The sequence below is a fragment of the Lolium perenne genome, chromosome 4 (assembly GCF_019359855.2).
Source record: "Lolium perenne isolate Kyuss_39 chromosome 4, Kyuss_2.0, whole genome shotgun sequence".
NCBI classification, from domain to species: Eukaryota; Viridiplantae; Streptophyta; class Magnoliopsida; order Poales; family Poaceae; genus Lolium; species Lolium perenne.
In genome coordinates this window covers 140,798,381-140,824,918 of record NC_067247.2, presented here as the reverse complement: position 1 = coordinate 140,824,918, position 26,538 = coordinate 140,798,381, and the positions used below count along the sequence as shown (strand labels likewise).

Below are 26,538 nucleotides of genomic sequence, written 5' to 3'. Positions count from 1 at the left end.
CTGTGTGGTGTGCTTCATCGGAGAATGGATGTCCATACATATCATTGGTTTCCTTCCGATCGTGCCTTTTCCACTTAGTCTCCCTCGTGCCGCGATTGAGGAAGACCAATCGGCTTAAGGTCGGGAACAAAGTCAACACAAAACTCAATTACCTCCTCATTTCCATAGCCCTTGGCGATGCTTCCTTCTCGCCTAGCACGGTTACGAACATATTTCTTTAATACTCCCATGAACCTCTCGAAGGGGAACATATTGTGTAGAAATACAGACCGAGAATGGAAATCTCATCGACTAGGTGAACCAGGAGGTGCGTCATAATATTGAAGAAGGATGGCGGGAACACCAACTCGAAACCGACAAGACATTGGATCACATCGTTCAGTAACCGTGGTAGAACTTCTGGATTGATTACCTTCGAGAGATTGCATTGAGGAATGCACATAGCTTCACAATGGCTACTCGAACATTTTCCGGCAGAGCCCCTCAAAGCAATCGGAAGCAATTGCGTCATAATCACGTGGCGGTCGTGAGACTTCAGGTTTTGGAACTTTTTCTCCGCCATGTTGATTATTCCCTTTATATTGGACGAGAATCCTGACGGGACCTTCATACTGCTCGGGCATTCAAAAAGATGACCTTCTCTTCTTTGGTCGTAGCGTAGCCGGCACGACCTTGAAACCGTTCCGGATGCCGGTCATCGTGGTCTTTCAAACTTCTTTGGTCTGCCGTGCTTCCTTTGTATCATTTGACTTCCCATACACGCCCAAGAAGCTTAGGATGTTCACGCAAATATTCTTCGTAACGTGCATCACGTCGATTGCAGAGCGGACTTCTAGGACTTTCCAATATTCTAGCTCCCGAATATAGATTTCTTCTTCCACATGGCTACGTGCCCGTCAGCTCCCTTCGGAACCGATTGTCCGCCAGGACCCTTTCCAAAGATGACTTTCAAATCCTTGACCATATCAAATACCTCGGCACCGGTGTGTTCGCAGCTTCGGCCGGTGATCTGCCTTGCCGTTGTAATGCTTGCCTTTCTTTCTTCTTGGATGACCTTTCGGAAGAAATCGACGATGCCCAAGGTACACGTTCTTCTTACAATTTGGCAAATGTACACTTTCGGTCTCATGTAAGCGGTGCGTGCATGCATTGTATCCCTTATTTGACAAATTCCGAAAGGTTACTAAGAGCAGGCCAATCGTTGATGGTTACGAAAAGCAACGCTCGTAGGTCAAATTCCTCTTCTTTGTGCTCATCCCACACACGGACACCAGGTCTGCCCCACAGCTGTAAAAGTTCATCAACTAATGGCCTTAGGTACACATCGATGTCGTTGCCGGGTTGCTTCGGACCTTGGATGAGCACAGGCATCATAATGAACTTCCGCTTCATGCACAACCAAGGAGGAAGGTTGTAGATGCATAGAGTCACGGGCCAGGTACTATGGCTGGAGCTCTGCTCGCCAAAAGGATTCATGCCATCCGTACTTAGACCAAATCTTATGTTCCTTGCGTCGGCTGCAAAATCTTTGAACTCTCTGTCGATCTTTCTCCATTGCGTTCCATCTGCGGGGTGTCTCAACTCCCCGTCCGACTTACGGTCCTCTTTGTGCCATCGCAACAACTTGGCATGCTCTTTGTTCCTGAACAGACGTTTCAATCGTGGTATTATAGGAGCATACCACATCACCTTGGCGGGAACCCTCTTCCTGGGTTTCTGGCCCTCAACATCGTCACCAGGGTCATCGCCTCGATCTTATAACGCAATGCGGTGCATACCGGGCATTCATTCAAATTCTCGTATTCACCGCGGTAGAGGATGCATCGTTGATGCATGCATGTATCTTCGAACCTCTAAACCTAGAGGGCAGACAACCTTCTTTGCTTCGTACGTAGTGGCGGGCAACTCGTTATTCTTTGGAAACATATTCTTCAACATTTTCAGCAAGTTTTCAAATGCCGAGTCAGCTACACCTGCCTGTGCCTTCCATCTCAGCAAATCCAGTGTGCAGCCCAGCTTTTTCAGCACCATCATCGCATCCGGGGTACAGCGCCTTCTGTGATCCTCTAACATGCGATCCAAATTCTCCCTCTCTTTTTCAGTTTGCAGCGTCTCCGTGCATCAGCAATGGTCCGACCAAGATCATCAACGGGATCATCACGTGCCTCTTCTTCACCTTCCCCTTCACCTTCCCCTTCACCTTCAGCATCCTCCATGAAAGTATCACCGAAATGAGCAAGATAGCTTTCATCGATGAAATCATCCCCTTCTTCATCTTCTTCCATTATAACCCCTCTTTCTCTATGCTTGGTCCAACAATTATAGCTTGGCATGAAACCGTGCCGAAGCAGGTGCATGTGAACATCTCTTGAGGAAGAGTAACCCTTCTGATTCTTACAGTTAACACATGGACAGATAACAAAACCCCCCTGCTTGTTCGCATTAGCCACTACGAGGAAATCTTTCAAACCCGCACTGAACTCGCCGGAGAGTCGGTTACCGTACATCCATTGTCGATTCATCTGCATTATTATAATATAAAATATATAATTAACCATCATGCATTTGTTAAACTAACTAGCTACAAACAATATAAATTAAACAATGAACTACACACACATGCACATTTTATCAACGACACATCAAAGGTTCAAGTTGCTAACCGCGATCGAGGAGGAAAAAATAAATGAGAAAGCTCAAGTGTGGCTCCAACACTTTATATCATGTTTGTTTCATGCTCTTGGGGCATTTCATCAAACACCTTATGTGCATAAGAGGAACCAAAAGCAAACCTAACACCCACTTGTGAAGCTTGTGAAGAGAATGGCACCAAATGGCTAAGTGTTGGCTGCTGGATGGGTATATATAGGGGAGGGGTTTTAGTCCCGGTTGGCCTGGCCAACCGCGACTAAAGGCCTTCGGGCACCTTTAGTCGCGGTTGGCCTGGCCAACCGCGACTAAAGACCCCCACGTGCACCGGCTGGCCACCGAGCGCCCTGGGCCCAGGCCTTTGGTCGCGGTTCGCCTCCCGAACCGCGACTAAAGGTACCATTAGTCGCGGTTCCTGCAGCTTCGCGACTTATGGGGCTCACCCGAAGCCTGTTTTTCCACCAGTGAAGTGAGGACAAGTGCGGACGGCGGGCGGGCCACAGCTCAGGTAGGGCCCCAATATGCAGGGCAGCCGGCGGCTCTGCGTGCAGGACACACGCAGTCTCCACTCCAACTTAGGCATCCTCAAAATACTGGTAGTGATGGCAATCAGCGCTGCTGTTACGGGCTTACGGCCATAGTCAACGTCCACGAAATTTAGAAAGTCTCTGTCGCAGACGACAGACAAGGTCCTGAACTTTGCAGGGACTCCATGGTGGTCATCCCACATCTGACATCTGGATGCCAGGGACGCGGACGAGGTGTGTGCATTTTTCTACATCACGTTTTTTCACTCACGTCAGGTGCTAGCTTAGCTTAGTTTCATGCATGTATTTCTTTAGCGAATACTATACAAGAGGTGTGTGCATCTTTGCACAGAACGTTTGTTCGGTCACGTAAGCTGCTACCATTTTTTAGCGAATACAAGAGGCTTATGCATATGTGCATAATATTTTTGAATCACATGAGGTGCTAACTCTGCACGGCACTCTTTTTTTCAGCTCCATATTTTTTTCTTTTCACACATCGTGCTGATTCGTTGCTGCACATAAGCTTTAGTGTCAAGGGGGAGGATCTAAGTTGTTCTTTTTCTGCAGTCACCGTACAAACTTTCTTGTTTATTCATCACTGTAAAAATTTAGCTTATTCTGTAATTCTGTTAGAGCAAAAAAAAATCTATTTTGACAAAAAAAAAATCAGTTCTGAACTTGAGTGTAGATCCTCCTGGTTGTTTTTTTTAAAAGGCAAACAAATTCAAAAAAATATGAAATTTTTGGAGAATGAACATAAACAAGAGTCGTAACTGCACACCAAAAATCTCCAATAAAAGACATATGTAGTGCTCTATGCAAAAAAAAAAAGTGGTGTTGTTTGGAACATCATTTTGTCTTTTTTACACAGACAACTACATATGTCTTTTTCTGGAGATTTTTGGGGCACAAAAATTTCAGTTTTTTTTAATTTATTTGCATTTCTTTTCAAAAAAAATTGTTCAACCAGAATCGTCCTCACCCAGGCAGAAATGCTCTGTTAATATTCTGAAGTCAACATATTTTAATCTGCCGCAGCAACGCGCGGGCATTGTCCTAGTGTATATATATAAAAATAGAGGAAAGATGTCACCAGTTTAGGCTTCGATTAGACTTCGGTTTGGTTCTGCCTTCTTTGGACTTGCTCCGATCTCCGTGCAAATTAACTTCACACCAGAGAAAAAACTCACGTAGCATCGCCAGACACAAGAAAAGAAAAATCTTGATCTTTGAGCACCCGAACAGCCGAACTGTTGTTGTTTCTCACGCTGCACGGGTCTTGATGTTGATCACCCGCGTAGATTAGAGTAGATGTTCGGTGAAGAACTCGATGATCCCGCCCGGATGACAAAATCCAGTCGTCGCACTTTCCACAGACGGCGCCAATTGACGAGTCATCACCTCGGCAATGCCTACGTATTGTAGACTAGGGTTTCCGGAGAGAGCGACGATGGAGATTCCGGGAGCGAGATTAGGCACACGACGTACCCAGCTTCGGGTCCCCTCGGTGGAGGATCCCTACGTGCTGCTAGCAATCCAGTATATGATCATAGATGTGTTTACAGGGTGCCGCCATAGGCGGAGCTATGTTGTCTATATTCTGTCTATCTGTTTGGCCTCTCTATTTCGGGTGCCCTGGCTAGCTTTATATATGCAACCAGCCTAGGGTTTTACAAGAGTCTTAGAACGACTACTTCTTCGGGTTGCCTTGTTGGGCATTCTCCATATTGGGTCTTCTCCATATTGAGCCGAGCCAGGTATACTAATAATGGTTACCCAAAGGGTATGCCCATGTCAATGGCTGAGCGTGAAGTGGACATCTTCCACAAGATTGTGTCTGAACTTATTGACGAACACAAGAAGGAGACTGCAAAACTGTGGGACGACATCCTCTCGCTTCACGACACCACCAACAAACTCCAAGCTCAACTCTATGATGTTCAGAATCAAAACTGTGAGTATGAAAACAGGTTTAAACACATAAGCTATGCTGCTAGTTTCAGGATTCCCGAGACCAAGATGTCGTTTGTTGATGGAGAGCCTCTTCCTTGGAAGTCTGATGATGGGAAGAGTTCATCATCACCACCGCCGAAGGAGTAATTCATCATCGGTATTGGCATCCCCTTGGTTTGTTCCAAGCTTGGGGGAGTGCCGCGGTATCACATCATCACTATCTTTTACTTTTTACTATCAAGTAGTGTCATATCATGAGTAGGGAAGTTATCATATAAGATGGGTTGCAGTGTGAAAGTATCTCTCCTTTAGTTGGTAGTCTATGTATCCCTTGGTGTGAGTTATCGTTATGGAATATTAATGAGAAGTATTATCATTTACATATTGCACATCTTATTTTAGTTTGCAATCTCTATTATATGATTGATCTTGTTATTAGTATTGGTATCACTTTGGGAGCATTGAATAAATCTATTTGGTTTTGGCAAACTTAGCATTGGTCAATAGCAACAACACTTTGAGGTTTAAGTAGAAAAGAGAAATACATGTAGATATGTTGTTTCATTGTCTTTCTTTCTTGTTAGCTCTTAGCTTATTATTCTGAAGTTAAAATTGTTTGTGCTTACAAGGAAGATGCATGATTGTTTCTATCACATGTATACTTGTTTGTTTCCCTCAACTCTTATGCTTGCTAATCAACCTTGCTAGCCAAAAACCTGTACTGAGAGGGAATGCTTCTCGTGCATCCAAACCTTAACCCAAACCTACGCCATTTGTGTCCACCATAACTACCTACTACATGGTATTTCTCTGCCATTCCAAATAAATACTTCGTGTGCTACCTTTAAACAATTCAAAATTTATCATCTCTTATTTGTGTCAATGTTTTATAGCTCCTGAGGAAGTATGTGGTGTTTTATCTTTCAATCTTGTTGGGCAACTTTCACCAATGGACTAGTGGCTTCATCCACTTATCCAATAATTTTGCATAAAGAGCTGGCAATGGGGTTCCCAGCCCCAATTAATTAACCTTCATAATTTTAAAAATAGACACTCCTCCATGGTATGTGATTGTTGGAAGACACCCGAGGATTCGGTTAGCCATGGCTTGAGAAAGCAAAGGAGGGGAGGAGTGTCATCTAAATAAAACTAAAATAAAAGACACTCCTTCATGGTATGAGAATGATTGGAAGGCACCCGAGGATTCGGTTAGCCGTGGTTTGTGCAAGCAAAGGTTGGAAGGAGTGTCAACCAAAAATAAAACTTTATGGGAGCCGCTCTTCGAGAGTTTGTTTGGCAAGGGGGTTAGAGAACCCGCTACCATTCGTTGACAACAACAAACACCTCTCAAAATTTTAGTTTTATGCTCTTTATATGATTTCAAAACTGAAAAAGCTCTAGCACATGATTTAATCCCTGCTTCCCTCTGCGAAGGGTCTGTCTTTTACTTTATGTTGAGTCAGTAAACCTATTTCCCTCCATCTTAAGCAAGCATTAGAGTTGTTGTGATCAAACTATTTATATTGTGATCTACTTCATCATGCCTTTTACTCTTCCTTGTTTAGTACAAGTTTTATCGGAATGAATATAGCTTTGAAAGTTATCAATGATTATGAGGAGATTATTATGATTGAGTATGCAAGTTGTGCCATATAAGATTTAACATAATCTGTTAATTGTTCTCTGACCAAGAACGAAGTTTGCCATCACCAATTATGATTTCTTATGCACCTTTATTTGTGATTACCTTCTACTTGTTTCAAGTTGAATTATATGAGGAAGTTGTTCACAAGAATGTCTTGTGTGAATTAATATGATGCTTCTTGTCCGTATTTTGTTTATCGACTCTTCACTCCATAAACATGTGGTCTTGTTTACCGAGTTCAGTTTCGCTTGGGGACAAGCGAAGTCTAAGCTTGGGGGGAGTTGACACGTCCATTTTGCATCACTATTTTATATCATAATTTACTGTTATTCATTGATATATTTCATATTTAGAGGTGATACTTATGTTATTTCATCTATTTTGCATGTTTCATGATTATTGGAGGATCGCGCACCAGAGTCAGGATTCTGCTGGAAAAAGCACCGTCAGAATGCGATATTTCGGAAGATCAACAATTGACGGAAATTATATGAAAAATTCTATTTTTCCAGAAGATGAAGGGAGCCAAAAGGAGGAGCCGAGGAGGGCCGCCATGGGCCCCCCTCACAGGCCGGTGCGGGCCCTGCCCTGGCCGCGCCGCCATGTGGGGAGGGGGCCCACAGCCCCCTCTGGCCTCCTCTCCTTCGCGTACTTCTTCGTCCCGAAAACCTAAGCTCCAGAGGATAGTCGCGAAGAGTCACAGCCGCCTCTGCGGGGCGGAAAACACCAGAGAGAAAAGAGCTCTCCGACAGGCTGAAATCTGCCGGGGAACTTCCCTCCCGGAGGGGGAAATCGACGCCATCGTCACCGACATCGAGCTGGACATCATCACCATCATCTCCATCATCATCAGCGCCATCTCCACCGCTGCACATCGTCACCGCTGTAACAATTAGGGTTGGATCTTGATTGTTTAATAGGGGAAACTCTTCCGGTATTGATTTCTACTTGTTATTGATGCTATTGAGTGAAACCATTGAACCAAGGTTTATGTTCAGATTGTTATTCATCATCATATCACCTCTGATCATGTTCCATATGATGTCTCGTGAGTAGTTCGTTTAGTTCTTGAGGACATGGGTGAAGTCTAAATGTTAGTAGTGAATTATGGTTGAGTAATATTCAATGTTATGATATTTAAGTTGTGGTGTTATTCTTCTAGTGGTGTCATGTGAACGTCGACTACATGATACTTCACCTTTATGGGCCTAGGGGAATACATCTTGTACTCGTTTTCCAATTGCGGGGTTGCCGGAGTGACAGAAATCTGAACCCCCGTTGGTATATCGATGCAGGAGGGATAGCAGGATCTCAGAGTTTAAGGCTGTGGTTAGATTTATCTTAATTACTTTCTTGTAGTTGCGGATGCTTGCAAGGGGTATAATCACAAGTATGTATTAGTCCTAGGAAGGGCGGTGCATTAGCATAGGTTCACCCACACATCACTTATCAAAACAATGAAGATTAATCAGCTATATGAAGTGAAAGCACTAGACTAAATTCGTGTGTCCTCAAGAACGTTTGGTCATTATAAGTAATCAAACCGGCTTGTCCTTTGTGCTAAAAAGGATTGGGTCACTCGCTGCAATTGTTACTCTCGCATTTTACTTACTCGTACTTTATTCATCTGCTACATCAAAACCACCTGAATACTTGTCTGTGAGCATTTACAGTGAATTCTTCATCGAAACTGCTTGTCAACACCTTCTGCTCCTCGTTGGGATCGACACTCTTACTTATCGAAAATACTACGATACACCCCCTATACTTGTGGGTCATCACTGGCCCGCTTGAATTTGGCAATTCAAAAATTTGGGGGAAAGCCCTCCCGCCGAATACCGTTTGCAGGGCGCAAACACATTTTTAATTTTAGACAAGACCAATGCCTGACGAGTCATCCTGGGAAGAACCTGAATCTAGCCGAATAGATCTGGGTCGGGATATAACTTTTCGGGAATAGTCCTTGAGCCCTTATTCAGCTTTGAATATATTCTGGGCTCGTATGTGTGTCTTGTTTCAACCTGAATAAATTGGCCTTGGGCCCAGTAATTTCCTCTGTGTGTCTTGTTTCGACCTTAATAAGTTGGGCCTTTAGTCAACCAATCTGGCCCAAAGACACCTCGACGCATACCTGACAGGTGGGATACCTAGTGAATCCAGGAGGTCCCACGTCTACATGTGAGCTCGGCGGGAATACCACCTTGGACCCATGTAGGCCTAACAGGCCCACCAAGCTCTAACATGTGGGGCCCACCAAGCTCTGAAAATACGGGGCCCACCAAGCTCTAACATGCGGGGCCACACGTCTAGAATTGACACATCTCCATGTGGGCCCGATAGGAATGGCACCTAGGACCCACGTAGGCTCGACATATTATGTAGGCCCACCAAGCTCTAACATGTCGGTCCCACCAAGCTATGGCATGCCGCGCCCACCAAGATCTGACATGTGGGTCCCACCAAGCTCGGACATGCGGGGCCAGGCGTCTAGAATTGATGGCAGGCAAACACTTTTGATCTCACGTGCCCAAAAAAATGGCATGTCAAGTAACATGTGGAGCCTATGTTGGTGGTAGTGACAGGTGTAGTCCACTTCGCATGCTAGGAGGCTGTCGGAACGGGCGGCTCCACGCATGAGGAACATGTCGGTACCTGACATGCGGGCCCGAGTGCTGCAGGTCAGGTACATGTGTGCAGAGAGTGGTTGTGTCCCCTTACAAATATGGATCCCAGTGTTGCAGGCCTTGGACTATTGTGTAGGCAGGCAGAAAAGTACGTGAACAGAAGCGCGCAGAGGGCGGGTCAGGTGTGTAAAGAGGCCCGAAGCCCAGCTCTTGTGACGCACCCCCATCCCCTAGTCTACAGTTCAAGGTGCCCACCTCCCGCGACGCTAATTTATAAAAAATCGTGATGTTTAGAGCTCGCCCGTCACGAATTTTTGGGGCCGACCGGCCCAAAACGCCACCTGTAACGCGAAAACGCGGTACCGTCACAGAAAAAGACATTCGCTGACGGATTTATCAAACGTTAGCCCTGTACCATCATTGATGCCCTAGTTGTTTGTAGTGGTAGGGTGCTGGCAAAAGCCAAGGAACTGGGCATGCTAAAGCGCCTAGCCGGCCGGGAGCTGACGACTATAGTCTTGCTCTAAGCGGACGATGTGGTGACCTTCTGTCACCTGGATGAGGCGGACCTGCAAGCGTTTTGCAGCATCCTCGAGGTCTTTGGCAAAGCCTCCGGGTTTATCATGGACTGCCAGTTGGCACCCTACCATGTAAAGTACTTTGGCATACCCCTTGTTATTCGACGGCTCATGGCTCATGCAGTCCAACCATTGATCGAAATGATTGGGAATAAGCTGCCGACATGGAAGGCATCCATGATGCCCAAAGCGGTACGTCACACCCTACCGCTCGGTGCTCACTGCAATCCCTCTTCACCAACTTATGGTGCTTTTTCTAAACAAGAAGGCCCTTAAGCACGCGTACAAATTGTTTGCGGTTTCCTATGGGTGGGTAGGAAGGAGGTGAATGGTGGGAATTGTTGCCACATGAACTCGGACAGGGTGTGTAGGCCACTGTGCTACGGCGGTCTCGGTATCCCTGACCTTCATGTACGACCATTAGTCTCAGGACCCTTTGGGTGTGGAGGATGCATATAGAGCCCTTGCGACCTTGGTGCGGGCTCGATATGCAGCTATCTAGGAACGAGCATGACATCTTCTTCTCCTCGACCATCATGGTGTTAGGTGATGGGTCCTCCGCTCCGTTCTGGGAGGATAGGTGGTTGGATGGGAAGTTGGTCGGGAAGAATCGTCGAATTTGCTAGTGCTAATTCCACGACGCCCCAGACGGTGGACGAACGATGGCCATTATTCCTCCATGTCCTGCTACTACGCCCTCTTCCAAGGGTCGTTAGTGTAGGGGTCTTGAATGTTGAGCTGGAAATCTTGGCCGCCCACCACCTAGAGTGAAGTTCTTCATCTGGCTTGCTTGCCAAGACAGGTGTTTGATGGATGAGAGGATCACGCGCTGCCGGTTGCCTCATCGGCCGTGTTGTGTTTTCTGTGACAAGGCAGAGGAGACTATGTCACATATTCTTACCTGGTTCCCGTTCTCGCGAACTATCTGGCATGAGATCCTATCCTAGATTGATCTATTGCTGGACCTCCAGTTGTTGAAGGGGATTTCGCAGAGTGGTGGTCGCTGGTGGTGCACTCCAACCCACGTCATATGCGCCAAGCAACATTGTCGCTAGTTATGCGTACTACGTGGTGGATCTGGAAGCATAGTAATGTGATTGTCTTCAACAACGAGCTGCTTTCGGTGTCCTCTCTAGTTGACACGATCCAAGCCGAGGTGAGATCATGGGTGGATGCGGGAGCACGAGGGCTACGTCAACTTCTCAATTAGCCTTGTTTTCGTGGGTTGGGTTGTATGGCGTGGGCGTCGGTCCACTTTTTAGACTTGTATATACAACTTTTTTCTATCAATGGATCGAAACGCAATGCTTTTTACGTTTTTGCGAGAAAAAAAACACGACTACACAGCTGCTCTATTTTCTTTTTAATTTCTGCATACTCTCGAAAGCCAAATCACAATTTCAATTCGAAGTGAGACTGTCATAACTTATGAAGATGGCTAATATTTTATTTCGCTTGATTAACTTCCCTACCAAAAGGATGAAATGTCTCATTCCTATTTACATCAAGACTCTTTCTGTTGAGCTTGTGGTGACTGCCCTTCTTGATGTATCCGAGGAAACAGTAGCTCGTGTATTTGCTTCTCTGCGCTGAACTCTGAAGTAGCCTACAGTGTAAGAACCGCATGAGAATGAAATGCAAAGATTTTCTTCCTGTACAAACTAACGTTTCTCAACCTTTCATCTATCCATCACACACATCACAGAGAATGAAAAAATTATACACAAAAGCTGACCTTTGTCGGGAAAGCAAATCTCAATGTCTGCACTTGTGTTCCTGAGCACAATCTCAAGTCAAACCCAAGGCAGTCCACCCCGATGATTGCTGCTTCCTGCAGAAGCATAACCGGCTGTGCTTTAATAGCGACTTCGAGATAATATGTCCAATGTACAACTCTTTCCTTAATTTTCAATGTTAACGAAGTGCCTATGAGAAATGTGAGGAAATATTACCTCTACTGGAATGGCCTTGCACCTCCAACAGAGTAATTTCAGAGCCTGTGTTATCTTGTCTCCACCAGCTCTCAAGCGCGATATTATGTTCGGTGCGGAGTGCGCAATGATGTCTGGCCTAGATTTCCGGTATTCTTCTATCTTTACTTTGGGCTACAGGGAGTAAGAAATGATGCTAGTGTTCAAGAATGTACAATGGCAAATCAGCAGTTACATAAGATATTAAATTGCAGAATATCACATATAAGCTCGGGCTACAAGAAGTCCATTTTTTCAGAATTCAAAAACAGTGTTTTAAAAGTTTTCAAAAAACTGAAAAAAAATCTACATGTACAAAACGTATGTATCCTACAATCATGTAAAGTTGCAATATGAAATACCTTATATTCTAGGAAAAGCAATATTCTGACGATTTTTTTTTATGAAGGACGCTTTTATGCTTATTCAATACACCTGGCCATTGCACAATTAAGATGCACACAACCGCAACAATATTAACAAAATAAAAATATGAAAATATGAAATCCAAGTAAACATCAAGAAATTTAAAATGTCTATGGAGATGTAGGACCAATCCATAGATCCCACTGTCATCCATGATGGATAAAAATATCTCTCGTCCCGTTCTCCAACCGTTTGTTCCGTCTCTGTGGATAGGTCTCGATTCTCTATACGTTGTAGAGGCGGTCATGAGCGGAGCAAACTTGTGCACCGGTAAGTAACATGACGAACAAATTCCGACAATATAGCGGGATTTTTCGAGAATACACCATTAAAAAATGTATAGATTATATAGAAGGGTGCCAAAGAAGGCAAAAGTTGTGCTGCCAACAAGAGGAGGCAGCTCCTCACATAAGCCTACTCTCCGTACTACCATGATATCTCTCTCGGCTCCGGAAACGCAAAACAGAGCAACGGAAGAGCTTCGCAAGCCGTCATCTATCGTACTCCTCCTTGATCTCCTCCTTAATGGCCGTATGTGACACCCCCACACCATTAAAGACCATGTCATTGCAATGCCTCCATATGCACTACAAGACGTGAATGGTCGTCGTCCACAAGTCTCGCTTATGCGCAATGCACGAGCGAGATGTCCACCAATCCACGAGATCCAGGTCCCCCTCATAGAGCCAGTCCAGCTTGTTTCAAAGTCGAAATGTCCAAGACCAAACCTCATGAGCAACCACACTACATGTGGCCTCTCTTCTCTCGATCTCACGAACAAGATTCAGTAGATGATGAACACAGAGAGGCGAGAGTTATGTGCTACGTGCAACTGATGCAGCTTTTCTGTTTCTGTTTCCTTTTATTCAGCAAAGAAGAGAATGTGCATGATCTCACGATGCCCACAACGAACGTGCCATCCCACGTTCAGGCAACGAGAGGATCGGGTCAAGCACAAGACCAAATCCTAGTCTCTATCTTCAGCTAAGAAATAGATGAACTCAAACTGATACTACTCTGATGAAAAAACAAAGATATTACTCAGAGACACGCTAGATTAACCAACAAACTCCTCCTAATCTATGCGTCCTTAACCTCAACGATGTCAATGCGGCGGCGCAGCTCCTGGAACTGCACACGACCAAGTACCTTTGTCATGATGTCGGAGAGCTGGTCCTCAGTGCGCACGAACTAGACGTCAGTGTCGCCACTGTCAACACACTGACAAATGAAATGATACCTAGTTTGAATGTGTTTGCTTGGGTCATGGAAGACCGGGTTCTTCATCAAGGCGATTGCTGCTTTGTTGTCGACGCGGAGCTCGACCGTGCCATCATCGTATCCAAGCAGCTCGCCCTGGAGCCACCGGAGCCAGACGCCCTGACACGCCGCTACCGTCGCCACGACGTGTTCCGCCTCACAGGACCAAAGTGCGACGATCTTTTGCTTCACATACTGCCACGAGACAGCGCTCTCACCAAGAAAGTGCAGAACACCGTTGGTGCTGCCACAAGCTTGGGCTTTTTACTCCTGGTAAGTCTACGAGCATCCAAGGTTCTTTGTTCCGACGATGTAGCACAAAAAATGCTTCACCGCCCTCGAGTGATCGCTTGCGGGTGCTTCCATGAACCTGCTCAAGTACCCCACCGTGTAGTAGATGTTTGGGCGCGTGTGGACGAGGTAGCGGAGGCCTACGACGATGTTGTGGTAGAGCATGGGATCCACCGCCGCCCCGCTCCTCTTCTTGCTCAGCTTCAACCGAGGCTCCATGGGCACGAAGGCAGCGTTGCAACTGCACATCCCCATTTTGTCAAGCATCTTGTCAACGTAGGCAGATTGCCCCAGCTTGTCAGCGTAGGCAGATTGCCCCGGCTTGATGCACCCAAGGCGCTGGATCACCTCAATCCCAAGGTAGTATGATAGCAGCCCCAGGTTGCTCATCCTAAACAGCGACGTCATCTCCTTCTTGAAATCACCGATCGCCGTTGGGGACGCACCGATGACGATTAGGTTGATGACGTACACATCGAGCAGGAACCGTTCCCCGTCCTTGCTGCGGGTGTACACCGCATGGTGAAGCCAAGTGCGGCGAGGCTGATGACCAGCTTCGCGTTCCACGCTCGCGGAGCTTGACGGAGCCCGTAGAGTGCCTTGTGAAGTCGCAGCACCTTCCCCTCCGATCCATCCATGACGAATCCAGGGGGCTGAGCAACGTACACCTCTTCCTCGAGCTCACCGTTGAGGAAGGCGGACTTGACGTCGAGGTGGTGCAACTCCCACTTCTCTTGCACAGCGACGGCGAGGAGCAGGTGAGCGGAATCGAGCCGTGCGACGGGGGCGAAGACCTCCTCGAAGTCAAATCCCTCGCGCTGCACATATCCTTTTGCGACGAGGTGGGCCTTGTGTTTGACGACGGCGCCCTTCTCATCCCTCTTCACCTTAAACACCAATTTCAGCCCAATGGGCTTATGGCCGCTAGGTAGATCCACCAGGGCCCAAGTCTTGTTCTGCTCGATGGAGGCCATCTCCTCCTCCATTTCCTTGCTCCAGCTTGCGTCTCGCTGGGCCTTAGCGATGCAGCTTGGCTCCTCCGCCGTGGTGAGCAGGAGGCGCCCGGTGAGTCCTGGTGGTGCGTCGTGGACGCCCAAGATGTCCATGACATGGCGGTAGCGGTGCTGCTCCCCCTCGCCGTGCGCGTCAAAGATCTTTAGATCTGGCGCAGATGGAGGTGTGGCCAGCTCCACGGATGGTGGCGGTGAAGCACCCATGGGGTGTACCGGCGTGCTTGCGGTTGGCGTCGAGGCAGGACTGGTCGTGGCAACCTCCTCCTCCGGCTCCTCCATCGCTGCAATGAGCGAGGATGGCGAGGTAATGTACTCCACCACGAATTCCCCATTGCTTCCTTCTGGTTCCCCGTATTGCTCCTCCCAGTTCCAGCTTGCCGTCTCGTCGAAGATGACATCGCGAGAGACGTGGACGCGGCGCGTCGATGGCTCATAGACCTTGTATGCCTTCGACCCTGGTTCGTACCCAATGAACACCATTGGGGTGCTCCGGCCGTCGAGCTTGCAAAGGAAGGGGCGCACGGACTTGACGTGGGCAACGCACCCTAACACACGGAGATGCTCGACCGAGGGTTTCCTGTCGTGCCACGCCTCGTATGGTGTTCCCCCGTCGACGCTTCGCGTGAAGGAGCAAGTCAGGACGTACACCGATGTGGTCACCGCTTCCCCCCAGAAGAAGCTTGGCATCTTCTTGTCCTTCATCATGCTCCTGGCCATGCAAACCACGGTCTAGTTCCGGCGCTTGACGACGCCGTTCTTCTGCAGTGCGTATGGCGCCATCAGGTGCCGTTTGACGCTGGTGTTCGCGAAGTGCGCGGCGAGCGTGTTGGAGGTGAACTCCCCGCCATGGTTGGTGCATAGGGTGCACAGCTTGCGGCAAGCCTCGGTCTGCGCCTCCTCCTGGTAGCGCTTGACTGTTGTCGCGGCCTCACCGTCCGCTGAGCTCCTCGATCGACATCGTCTTGATATCTAACGGAGATTCAATCGATGATGCCATCTGACGGTACTTACGCGGGAGGACGCGCACCTCGCAAGCGCTCTGCTCCGACGAGCATCGTCTTGCTCGTGTCCCACGCCGCCTTGGCGTTGTCCTTGGCGGCGAGGATGTGAACCAGCTCTGGCGGCACGACATGGAGTAGAGCCGATAGGGCCGCGCGATTGTCGTGCTCGTCATAGTCGCCCTCCTTCAAGGCTTCCCACAACCCGTGTACCTGCAGCTGGATGCGCATGAGCACGACCCAATCCGCGTAATTGGTGTGCTTCAGCGTCGGCCACTGTGAGCCGCCGTTGACGGCGTGCACCACCCTCTCCCTCAGCGCCAGCTCGCGCCCATGGTGCTGCCCGCGACCACGACGAACCAGTGAGAGGGAGGTGCGCCTCGGAGATCTTGATCACGACCCGGACGCCGTGTTTTTAGGTTTCTTCTTCCCCACCGACGCATCTCTCTTTGGCGGCGGCGTATCCGATTATGCCATGATCGGCAGGCTCTCATACCACTTGTGGCTTCTCTTCTCTCGATCCAGGAACAAGATTCAGTAGATGATGAACGCAGAGAGGTGAGAGTTTTGTGCTGCATGCAACTGATGCAACTTTTCTGTTTCTGCTTCCTTTTATTCAGCAAAGAAGAGAACGTGCATGATCTCACGAGTCACGATGCCGACAACGAACGTGCCATCCCACGTCTAGGCAACGAGAGGATCGGGTCAAGCACAAGATGTTGCATTTCTAATTAAGCATTCTTCCATCTTAAAACTCTTTCCTCATGTATATGTTAGCAGGAGGAGTCTAGCGAGTGAATAAATTGCTGAAGGTTACAGAAGCACTACGTGGTATTTTAAACTCAAGGCTTTTTAACATTTCCCATCATTGTGCTTATCAGAAATTATACGATCTATTCTTACAATGGTATCCTGTGCGAACATCGAGTGACCAAGCTGTTACCTAAAGTTGCCATACAATCGTTGTTTAATCCTCTTTTATCGTTTTTGCATTTGTGGTGTGGCACAAGCATGGAAGTGGGCGGATGAAGAAGAGAGCGGCAACCCTTATAATAGAGGAAGTAGATAAGTAAAAGGTATGCTTCTCTAAATTAGATTTAGACTTGGTTCCACGCTTATCCTTTAGTAAACAGTAGCACAAAACATGTACGTGGTAAGAGAAAGTTCTTCCATCAGTTGGGAAGTTATTGATTGAATTTAAAGATGCATGGGAGATTACTTGGTGACATTTTATTTCTTTTAGAGGGCATTTGTGATTTGAAGAAGTTTTGGATTCGGCTAAGATGATTGGTCTTTCTTGAGTAATAAAGCGCCCATTTTCAAAAAGATGATTGGTCTTTCATAAATTTCTCAAAGTGGACTATTAATGATTTTTATCACACTGAATTATTTTTCTGCCCTAATATCATTTAGTTGGATTGTTTCTGTCTCATGTCCATAGCTTGTATTTTCTTCCGGGTCATTCCTGGTTGAGAACATTAAGAGGGCTCCATATGTCAATGTGGGTGAAATGTTTAAGGAAAGATTAATTTTAGGTTACATACACCTCGGTCTGACTCGAACATGAAGTTCCTCTGTTACATTGGAGTAGTCTTGCTTTCTCGCAATTTTCTCACATACTTTTCCTACTACAGGCCATAGCTGAGCATCTCTGGGTAAAAGAGGTGGCTGGTATAAAGATATGTTTAGGGAGATGAACCTTAACAAATATGTATGATTAATTCTGATGACCTGATGATTGGATTAAATGCCAATGGATGTTGTGAGTAATTATTATTTTCTTCATTCCGCGAAACTTTTGCATCTTGATATCATTTGACTAGCGTCACTAGAACCTTCTGTTTTTATGTAGAATCACAGCCTCCGTGGTGTTACTTATTTTCGTCCAAACTGATTTTCTTTTGAAGTTATTCTTGTGTTAGACTAAAGTAAAATCAAAGGCGGATGAAGAGAATGGAAGTGGAGAGAAATGAGGGCAGGGAGAAAGATGCCGCAGACTTGTGAGTGTGAATTATGCCCTTCGTTCAGATACTCAAAATCGTGGTTTGTCTTTATCTATCAATACGTGCGTGCACGTGCAAACTTACTAGTAGGGGTTTAAAACGTCTACTACTGTTCACCTTTCTAACAATCACACTTTTGTAATTTTTGTATAGCCTTGAGATAAGGTATTTCACATTGAAATTTCACATGCTTGCAGGATATAATGTATACGTGTAGATTTTCTTCAGAAATGTTTGAAACTTTGAAAGACCGTTTTCGAATTTTTCAATGTACCGTATTAGGCTCCCCTGGAGCCCAAACTCAAAAATACTGCACTCATTATAAATTTAAACTGTTAATCAACACCAGCATGCCATAAACTCACCAACGGTTCAGCAGTTCCGGAAAATTACTTTGGCATATCAAATGAAGGAGACATACCTCGGTACCATATGCAGTGATCAGCTCAATGCTCAGAACTTCAACCTTGAAAAATGTAGCTCCACTCTCCTTTTTACTATCTTTCAGGGGTTCATCACCTACCAAATTTCATTAACTGTGAGATTACTTCGTTCCATAAAACAATGTCTGCTGAACAAAAGGTTCATTTCCAGGTTCGTCACAACAACCATTTAATAAATGCCTGGAGACCATGGTGCTCTCTTCAGCGAAGGCAGGTCGCAGCTGGCCCTCAACAACGAGGCTTGCAGGTGGTCGGTCCAACCAATCTATATTAGATTTGCTCGCGCTCTAGCAATAAATGTCAAGAGCATAATGGTTACTCTTGAATAATAATTAAACTTTGTTACACTGATGGATAAGAATTATGTTTCAATCATCTACCTCCACAATCATCCTTGCAAAATAGAGAGGATGGCAGGAATTCACGGTTTCAAGGTTGGACCAGCTAGGCGCATCATCATCTTCATCGTCGTCGTCACCATCTTCTTCATCAATAGCAAACACACCCTCCTGCACGTTTTTAAGACACACATCATCAAAATAAATCACTGTATTATGTTGTTGTTGGCAAGTAACAACAATCATTTTATCAAGGATTTTCACCACCTCTTCAAAGTCCTCATCAAAGTCGCTTTCCTCATCATCTGAATCGTCGTCGCCATCTTCTTCTTCACCTTCTTGCATAAATTGAGTTGATGATGCCGCGGCTAGATCCAAGTCAGCAAAGACATCTGTATTATCCAGTCCAATGATAACATGCTGCAGATACAAAACAACATAGTATAATATTAATTAAGTGTATGCACAACTACAAGAACGCATAGTTAACCTGTTTATTAAGAGAATTAAGTGACAAGAAATAGAATGGTAATTACAACGGAATTGTTACCGCGATTTTGTCTTCGCCCATGATGCTTTCCATGACTGCGTCTTCATTGTCGACCTCGAAGTAAATATCTGAGCAGATTGCCACACAGAAGCTTCAAGGAAGAAAAATGAGAGTGCCCCAAAGCAAGTTACAAGAGCCTATTGGGGATAAGAAGGCCGTTGCACAATTATCCGAAGTACCCAGCAGCATACCTCCATTCTCGTCGGTCAAATAGGGGAACTCCGGCAAGATGATTCTCTCGTGTACACCGTCGTCGACGAGCGTGGAGATCATCACCGTAGCATTGTTGTTCACCTGCTCATACGCAGCACTTTGTTCAACAACAGGGGACTCACACTCTCCCAGGAATTCAGCACTGCATATAAATGGTTGGACTAGTTAACTAACCTCGACGATTGTTCGGGCAGATTCGGCGTCGGTAAGGCGCGCCGGCTCGCCGTCGTTTAGGTGGAGCGTCTCGGCAATATCCTCGGAAGGATGGTAGCGGCCGCCTCTGCCCGACGGCAGCTCGTCCGGGGGGTCCGGCGTTGCACCCGCCCTGCATTCTCCACATAACTAAATTCAGCCATTGCACCGACAAAACACATGAGCAGTGCGCACACATTCGTACCGGCAATGGCGGCAATGGCTACTCCGGCCTGCGTGCGCATTGCTGCTCCAAGAGCAGTGACAGCGACAGCAGGAGTGTTGACTCTGACTGCGACACCGGCGTAGTAAGGCCCGCGGGAGGGCCGAGCCCCCGCCTGCTCTCCGAACGGCGAAGAAACTAGGCGGCGAAAGGTGGAAGTGATAGCGGGAGAAGATGGGGTGGTACGGCGCTGCTGCAGCGGCGGCCGCCAGCAGCATGGTATACCATGGAACGGAGATGACCGAGCTGAGAAGTAAAGATAGTTGGAAGAAGATAACCAAAAGCGCCGCACTGCTTGCTCTCATGTGCGGCGGAAAAAAAAAAGCGTAGGGCCCCCTTAATAACCGATGTATCTTATCCTCTCGTGACTATCCCCTCGTGAGTCGTTTGATACCACAAAATTTCCTCTCCTCCTGAGACCACCACCGGATCAAGGGAATCGTTGAGGAGCGCCGCCGCGCAAGCACGGCTCGGAGGCTGCCGTCGCGCGAGCAGGGGTCGCCGCCGCCGACGCCGCGCGAGCACGTGACGCAGCGGTGGCAGCCGCCGACGAACGCGCGGCAGGGTGGCCGAGGACGACTCGCAGGCAACGGGAAGGCACCACGCCGGTGTGGAGAAACACCGCTCGGGGAGGCACGGGAGAAGGTAGCCTCCGACGACGAGCAGGCAACAGGGAGGCACGCGCCAGCGAGCACGTGGAGCTAGGCGCGTGAGGGGGAGGTGGTTCATCTGCTATCTTCATTCGCCATGGAAATAGAGCTCGAGTCTGTTGCTTACTTGCTCGAAATTTGGGGGAGAAGAGACCCATGCAAGCAGGTAGCAACAATAGTAGGCTATGTAGAAATTAATTTTGGCAGGTAGGACTAATTAACCTGGCAGTATGCACTAATTATTCTGGCAATTATGAACAGACTAATTAACCTAGAAAATACACACTATAATCCAGTCGTATTTTAAACTTGGCAATACTCCAAATTAATATGGCAATTAGGACATACTCCCATTTAATCTGGCTATTACTCCCAATTAATCTGGAAATCCGGTCATAATTAATAAAGCATTAATAGTAATTAACCGGGAAGTTTCTGCTAGTTAATTTGGCAACTAACCTAATTAATCTGCCAATTACATTTTGTGATATGAGTGGGTATATGGTTTGCATCGTGTTTAAAGTTGCCTTATGCCATCTTCTTCTTCTTTTTATCATCTCCCCTTAATCTTAGCAGCATCAAAATAAATTGTTAACCTATAACAGTAGAAAAGGATGTGGTGATTTCTAGCAAGGTAGAAAAACGGGCAGATCCTTTTTTGGGAGTGACTATAAAACAGACACTTTTCACTGAGTCAATCGGACGCGCATTTCTACACGACCTTATGGCGCCCTGACCTTATCTCCAACCGTTTGTTCAGCTGGAGATTCTCTCGCGCGTTGACCGCATGGAACGTATGTCTACGGAAACCTAGCAATCTGTCAGGTATTTTGCACTGTGCTCCTGTACCATCTCACACTGCCCCCACGCGTACTCCTGCAGTCCTCAGTACGATGATTGCAGCAAGTACACTCCCTCGGCCCGCATGATACCTCTCCAGTCCAACTTCTAGCGCTGACTTATTCTGCATATTCTGCTCGACTCGTTTCGAATTTGGCTATTTCGTCCAAACAAAAGTTGTTCGTCTCATTTTTTTGAACAGAATACAGCTAAAAATCGCCAAAATCATATAAAGTTCTTTCAAAATGTCAGCATAGTAACCAACAGCACAGGTATTAAGTACCTTCAGAACATGTAAGTCACAGAGCATCGAGAGCTGCTCAGATTGAGAAAAGCAGCGCAATTGCAACGCACTGTTTAAACTCTGTTTATTGTTCTTTTGTTTCGCAACAAAACAAAATAGGAAATGTGATCTATTGAAAAAACAAATCAAGCAGAGACTTAACTCTCAGTCATCTGAAATGATTTTGCTGCATTTCTTGTACACTATCTTTTTGGAACCATTGTCTCAGTTCTAGAAAACACATTGCCAGGAGACGATATGATATACCTTTTCTGTAGTGTGACCTTAGTGCATGGGTATATAATCCCCGACATAGGTACATTTGAATCAACCCTTGGATACACACTTGATACACAATCCCGGTCATAGTTATAATAGATTTTGCTTTGTAAGGTTATTTTGTTGGGGTTCGTAACATAGAAACCAAAGAATTGTACCGCAAGAACGAATAAAACTAAGATCCAATCTAGGGAAAAAGCCAAATAAAGGAAGCATGCGCCTCTTTGTGAGTATCCACCGTATCGTGTCCCACGTGATGTAATCCGGAGTAGTATGTGCCCATATTTGACTAGTAACGCGTTTTATTTAGGAACCAATCCCAGGCGTTGGAATCTTTTCGAATCAACCCACACACTTGATAAAATAATACCGGCACTAGTTATCGTAGATTTGCTCCCTAATCTACTTTAGAAGACAACTAAGGGATCCTTGTGTTTCAGTGTTAGTATCCACCATTGTAGTATGATAGTATCCCACATGATGTAATCCACATGACTGTGTATTTCATATTTGACTCGTAAGGTGCTTTAGCCACATGACAAGGTATCCATACGCATTTTCGTTGGGAGCCAATCCCATGTGTAGATATCTTTGAATCAGCCTTGGATATACACTTGATAAAAAAATAACGACCATAGTTAGTTATCATATATTTCCTTGTAAGGTCCTTTAGAATCCAACTAAGGGATCCATGCAATTCGGTGGGAGTAACGACCATTTTCATGTCCCGTATGATGTAATCTGCATGAGTTTGTATCCCATATTTGACTCGTAAGGTGATTTAGCCGCATTACAAGTTATTTGAACGCATTTTTTTGTAGGAAGAATCTCAGGTGTAGGTATCTTTGAATCAACGATGGGTACACACTTCATACCGGTCATAATAACCGTAGAGTTGCTTCATAAGGTTCTTTAGCCGCCAAATAAAGGATCCATGCTATTTGGTGTGAGTATCCACCATTGTCGTGTCATGCATGATGCGATCCGCGAGAGAGTGTGTATCCCACATTTTAACAGTAAAGTTCTATAGCTGTAGGACAAGGTATCCGTACCCGTTCTTGTTAGGAACCAATCCCATGCGTAGGATTTTTTGAACCGACCCTTGGATACATAGTTGATAAACAATCTCGGACATAGTTAGAGTAGATTTCCTCCATAAGGTTCTTTAGAAGCCAACTAAAGGATCCGTGCGCTTTGGTGTGAGTAACCACCATTGTCATGTTGGGCGTGATGTAATCCACATGAATTTGATTCACATATTTGACTAGTAAAGTTCTTTAGCCGCGTGACAAGCTATCAATACACATTTTTCGTTAGGAGCCAATCCCACGTGTAGGTATCTTTGAATAAGTCCTTTGGGTACTGATGTCTACGTTCCCCCTCCTTTTCCTGTAGACAGTGTTGGGCCTCCAAGAGCAGAGGTTTGTAGAACAGCAGCAAGTTTTCCCTTAAGTGGATCACCCAAGGTTTATCGAACTCAGGGAGGAAGAGGTCAAAGATATCCCTCTCATGCAACCCTGCAACCACAAAGCAAGAAGTCTCTTGTGTCCCCAACACACCTAATTGGTGCACTAGTTCGGCGAAGAGATAGTGAAATACAGGTGGTATAAATATATATGAGCAGTAGCAACGGTGCCAGAAAATAGCTTGTTGGCGTGTAGTTGATGGTGGTAGTATTGCAGCAGTAGTAACGCAGTAAAACAGTAAACGAGCAGCGATAGCAGTATTTAGGAACAAGGCCTAGGGATTACACTTTCACTAGTGGACACTCTCAACATTGATCACATAACAGAATAGATAAATGCATACTCTACACTCTTGTTGGATGATGAACTCATTGCGTAGGATTACACGAACCCTCAATGCCGGAGTTAACAAGCTCCACAATTTGTTCATATTTAAGTAACCTTATAGTGTAAGATAGATCAAAAGACTAAACCAAGTACTAACATAGCATGCACACTGTCACCTTCATGCATATGTAGGAGGAATAGATCACATCAATATTATCATAGCAATAGTTAACTTCGCAATCTACAAGAGATCATGATCATAGCATAAACCAAGTACTAACACGGTGCACACACTGTCACCTTTACACACGTGCAGGAGGAATAGAACTACTTTAATAACTTTGCTAGAGTAGCACATAGATAAATTGTGATACAAACTCATATGAATCTCAATCATGTAAAGCAGCTCATGAGATTATTGTATTGAGGTACATGGGAGAGAGATGAACCACATAGCTACCGGTACAGCCCCGAGCCTCGATGGAGAACTACTCCCTCCTCATGGGAGCAGCAGCGGTGATGAAGATGGCGGTGGAGATGGCAGCGGTGTCGATGGAGGAGCCTTCCGGGGGCACTTCCCCGCTCCGGCAGCGTGCGGAACAGAGACTCCTGTCCCCCGGATCTTGGCCTCGCGATGGCGGCGGCTCTGGAAGGTTTCGTGGTTTTCGTCGAACGCCTCGGGGTTTTCGATCCGGGGGCTTTATATAGGCGAAGAGGCGGCGCAGAGGGTCGAAGGGCGACGACACCATAGGCGGCGCGGCCAGGGCTTGGGCCGCGCCGGCCTATGGTCCTGGGGCCCAGTGCCCCCTCCGGTCCTTCCGGGTGTTCTGGATGCTTCCGGTGAAAATAGGAACTTGGGCGTTGATTTCGTCCGATTCCGAGAATATTTCGTTACTAGGATTTCTGAAACCAAAACAGCAGAAACGAGAACTGCACTTCGGCATCTTGTTAATAGGTTAGTTCCAGAAAATGCACGAATATGACATAAAGTGTGCATAAAACATGTAGATAACATCAATAATGTGGCATGGAACACAAGAAATTATCGATACGTCGGAGACGTATCAGGTACACACTTGATAGACAATCCAGGTCACTTTTGCCGTAGATTTTCTCTGTAAGGTCCTTTAGCCGCCAAATAAATAGTACCATCATGTTCATATTGAAAATCGCTCGGTGCCTAAGAATTTCTTTGCCGGCCTAATAAGATATCCACACTTGTGTCCATGAATAACCGCTAGTGGTGTATCACTAAACATGATTATAAAAAGTATCATAAAATTCATATTGAAAACCGTTTGGTGCCTAAAATGTCCTGTTGAGAGATATTAAGATATCCAAGCATGTGTCTAAGAGTAACCTCGGCGTATCCCTAACCACGATTTTCAGTAGTAACAACATAGTAAATTTCAAAATCGTTCGGTCCCTCAGAAGTTCTTTTACAAGCTAAGAAGATATCCAAGCATATGGTTGATAGTAACCATCGATGGTGTAGTGCTAACCTTGATTCTCGTAGTAACATCATAGTCAAATTGAAAATAGTCCGGTGGCTAAGATGTTCTTGTCCAAGCATGTGTCTACGTAACCCTCGGTTGTGTATCGATAACCGTGATTGTAAATAGTACCATCATATTCAAATAGTTTTCGTGTCCTGCATGATGTAATCTGCATGAGTGTGTATCCCATATCCATACCTATTTTTTTTTGTTAGGAACCAATCGACATACAAACAAACATGCTATTTGCGGTTGTCGACTCCTTGGAGTATATATCCTTGGATCAAACTCGTGGATACACGTTCGGTAAATAATCATGTGTGTATAGATCGTCTATTTTCTCCGGAAGGTGCTTTATTCAAAGAAAAATTTATCACTACGCCTTATCGTTAGTATCCACTCGATATGCAAATAAGTACGGTGCATGGTATATAATCTCCGACATAGGTACATTTGAATCAACCCTTGGATACACACTTGATACACAATCCCGGTCATAGTTATAATAGATTTTGCTTTGAGAGGTTATTTTGTTGGGGTTCGTAACATAGAAACCAAAGAACTGTACCGCAAGAACGAATAAAACTAAGATCCAATCTAGGGAAAAAGCCAAATAAAGGATGCATGCGCCTCTTTGTGAGTATCCACCGTATCGTGTCCCACGTGATGTAATCCGGAGTAGTATGTGCCCATATTTGACTAGTAACGCGTTTTATTTAGGAACTAATCCCAGACGTTGGAATCTTCGAATCAACCCACACACTTGATAAAATAATACCGGCACTAGTTATCGTAGATTTGCTCCCTAATCTACTTTAGAAGACAACTAAGGGATCCTTGCGTTTCGGTGTTAGTATCCACCATTGTAGTATGATAGTATCCCACATGATGTAATCCACATGACTGTGTATTTCATATTTGACTCGTAAGGTGCTTTAGCCACATGATAAGGTATCCATACACATTTTCGTTAGGAGCCAATCCCATGTGTAGATATCTTTGAATCAGCCCTTGGATATACACTTGATAAAAAAATAACGACCATAGTTAGTTATCATATATTTCCTTGTAAGGTCCTTTAGAATCCAACTAAAGGATCCATGCAATTCGGTGGGAGTAACGACCATTTTCATGTCCCGTATGATGTAATCTGCATGAGTTTGTATCCCATATTTGACTCGTAAGGTGATTTAGCCGCATTACAAGTTATTTGAACGCATTTTTTTGTAGGAAGAATCTCAGGTGTAGGTATCTTTGAATCAACGATGGGTACACACTTTATACCGGTCATAATAACC

General features: G+C 45.8%; 1 protein-coding gene across 3 annotated transcripts; it reads right to left on the bottom strand.

The window, feature by feature from the left end:
* Positions 1-11,377: 11,377 nt before the first annotated feature.
* On the bottom strand, positions 11,378-20,228 carry LOC127294054 (uncharacterized protein At3g49140). 3 transcript variants are annotated; one of them, XM_051323802.2, is made up of 11 exons: positions 19,882-20,221; positions 19,659-19,809; positions 19,463-19,565; positions 19,272-19,339; positions 18,989-19,141; positions 18,764-18,892; positions 18,550-18,670; positions 18,362-18,459; positions 11,932-12,084; positions 11,715-11,810; positions 11,378-11,575 (listed from the first exon to the last, which is right to left on the bottom strand). In XM_051323802.2, exons 1-11 carry the CDS (start codon positions 20,202-20,204, stop codon positions 11,426-11,428), a joined length of 1,545 nt encoding a protein of 514 aa, XP_051179762.1. In that variant the 5' UTR covers positions 20,205-20,221; the 3' UTR covers positions 11,378-11,425. The 3 variants fall into 3 exon arrangements, with proteins under 3 accessions (XP_051179762.1, XP_051179763.1, XP_051179764.1); XM_051323803.2 differs by having other exon boundaries at positions 11,378-11,585; positions 19,882-20,218; XM_051323804.2 differs by lacking the exons at positions 11,378-11,575; positions 11,715-11,810; positions 11,932-12,084 and adding an exon at positions 12,122-12,599 and having other exon boundaries at positions 19,882-20,228.
* Between the last annotated feature and the right edge of the window lie 6,310 nt (positions 20,229-26,538).

Excerpts from the sequence above, each read along its gene's own strand:
- LOC127294054 (XM_051323802.2), bottom strand. The coding sequence starts at position 20,204 with ATGAGAGCAAGCAGTGCGGCGCTTTTGGTTATCTTCTTCCAACTATCT. Across the intron at positions 19,566-19,658 it reads CTGCCCGAACAATCGTCGAG|GTGAACAACAATGCTACGGT; the intron begins GTTAGTTAACTA and ends GCGTATGAGCAG. Across the intron at positions 11,576-11,714 it reads GATTTGCTTTCCCGACAAAG|AGTTCAGCGCAGAGAAGCAA; the intron begins GTCAGCTTTTGT and ends AGGCTACTTCAG.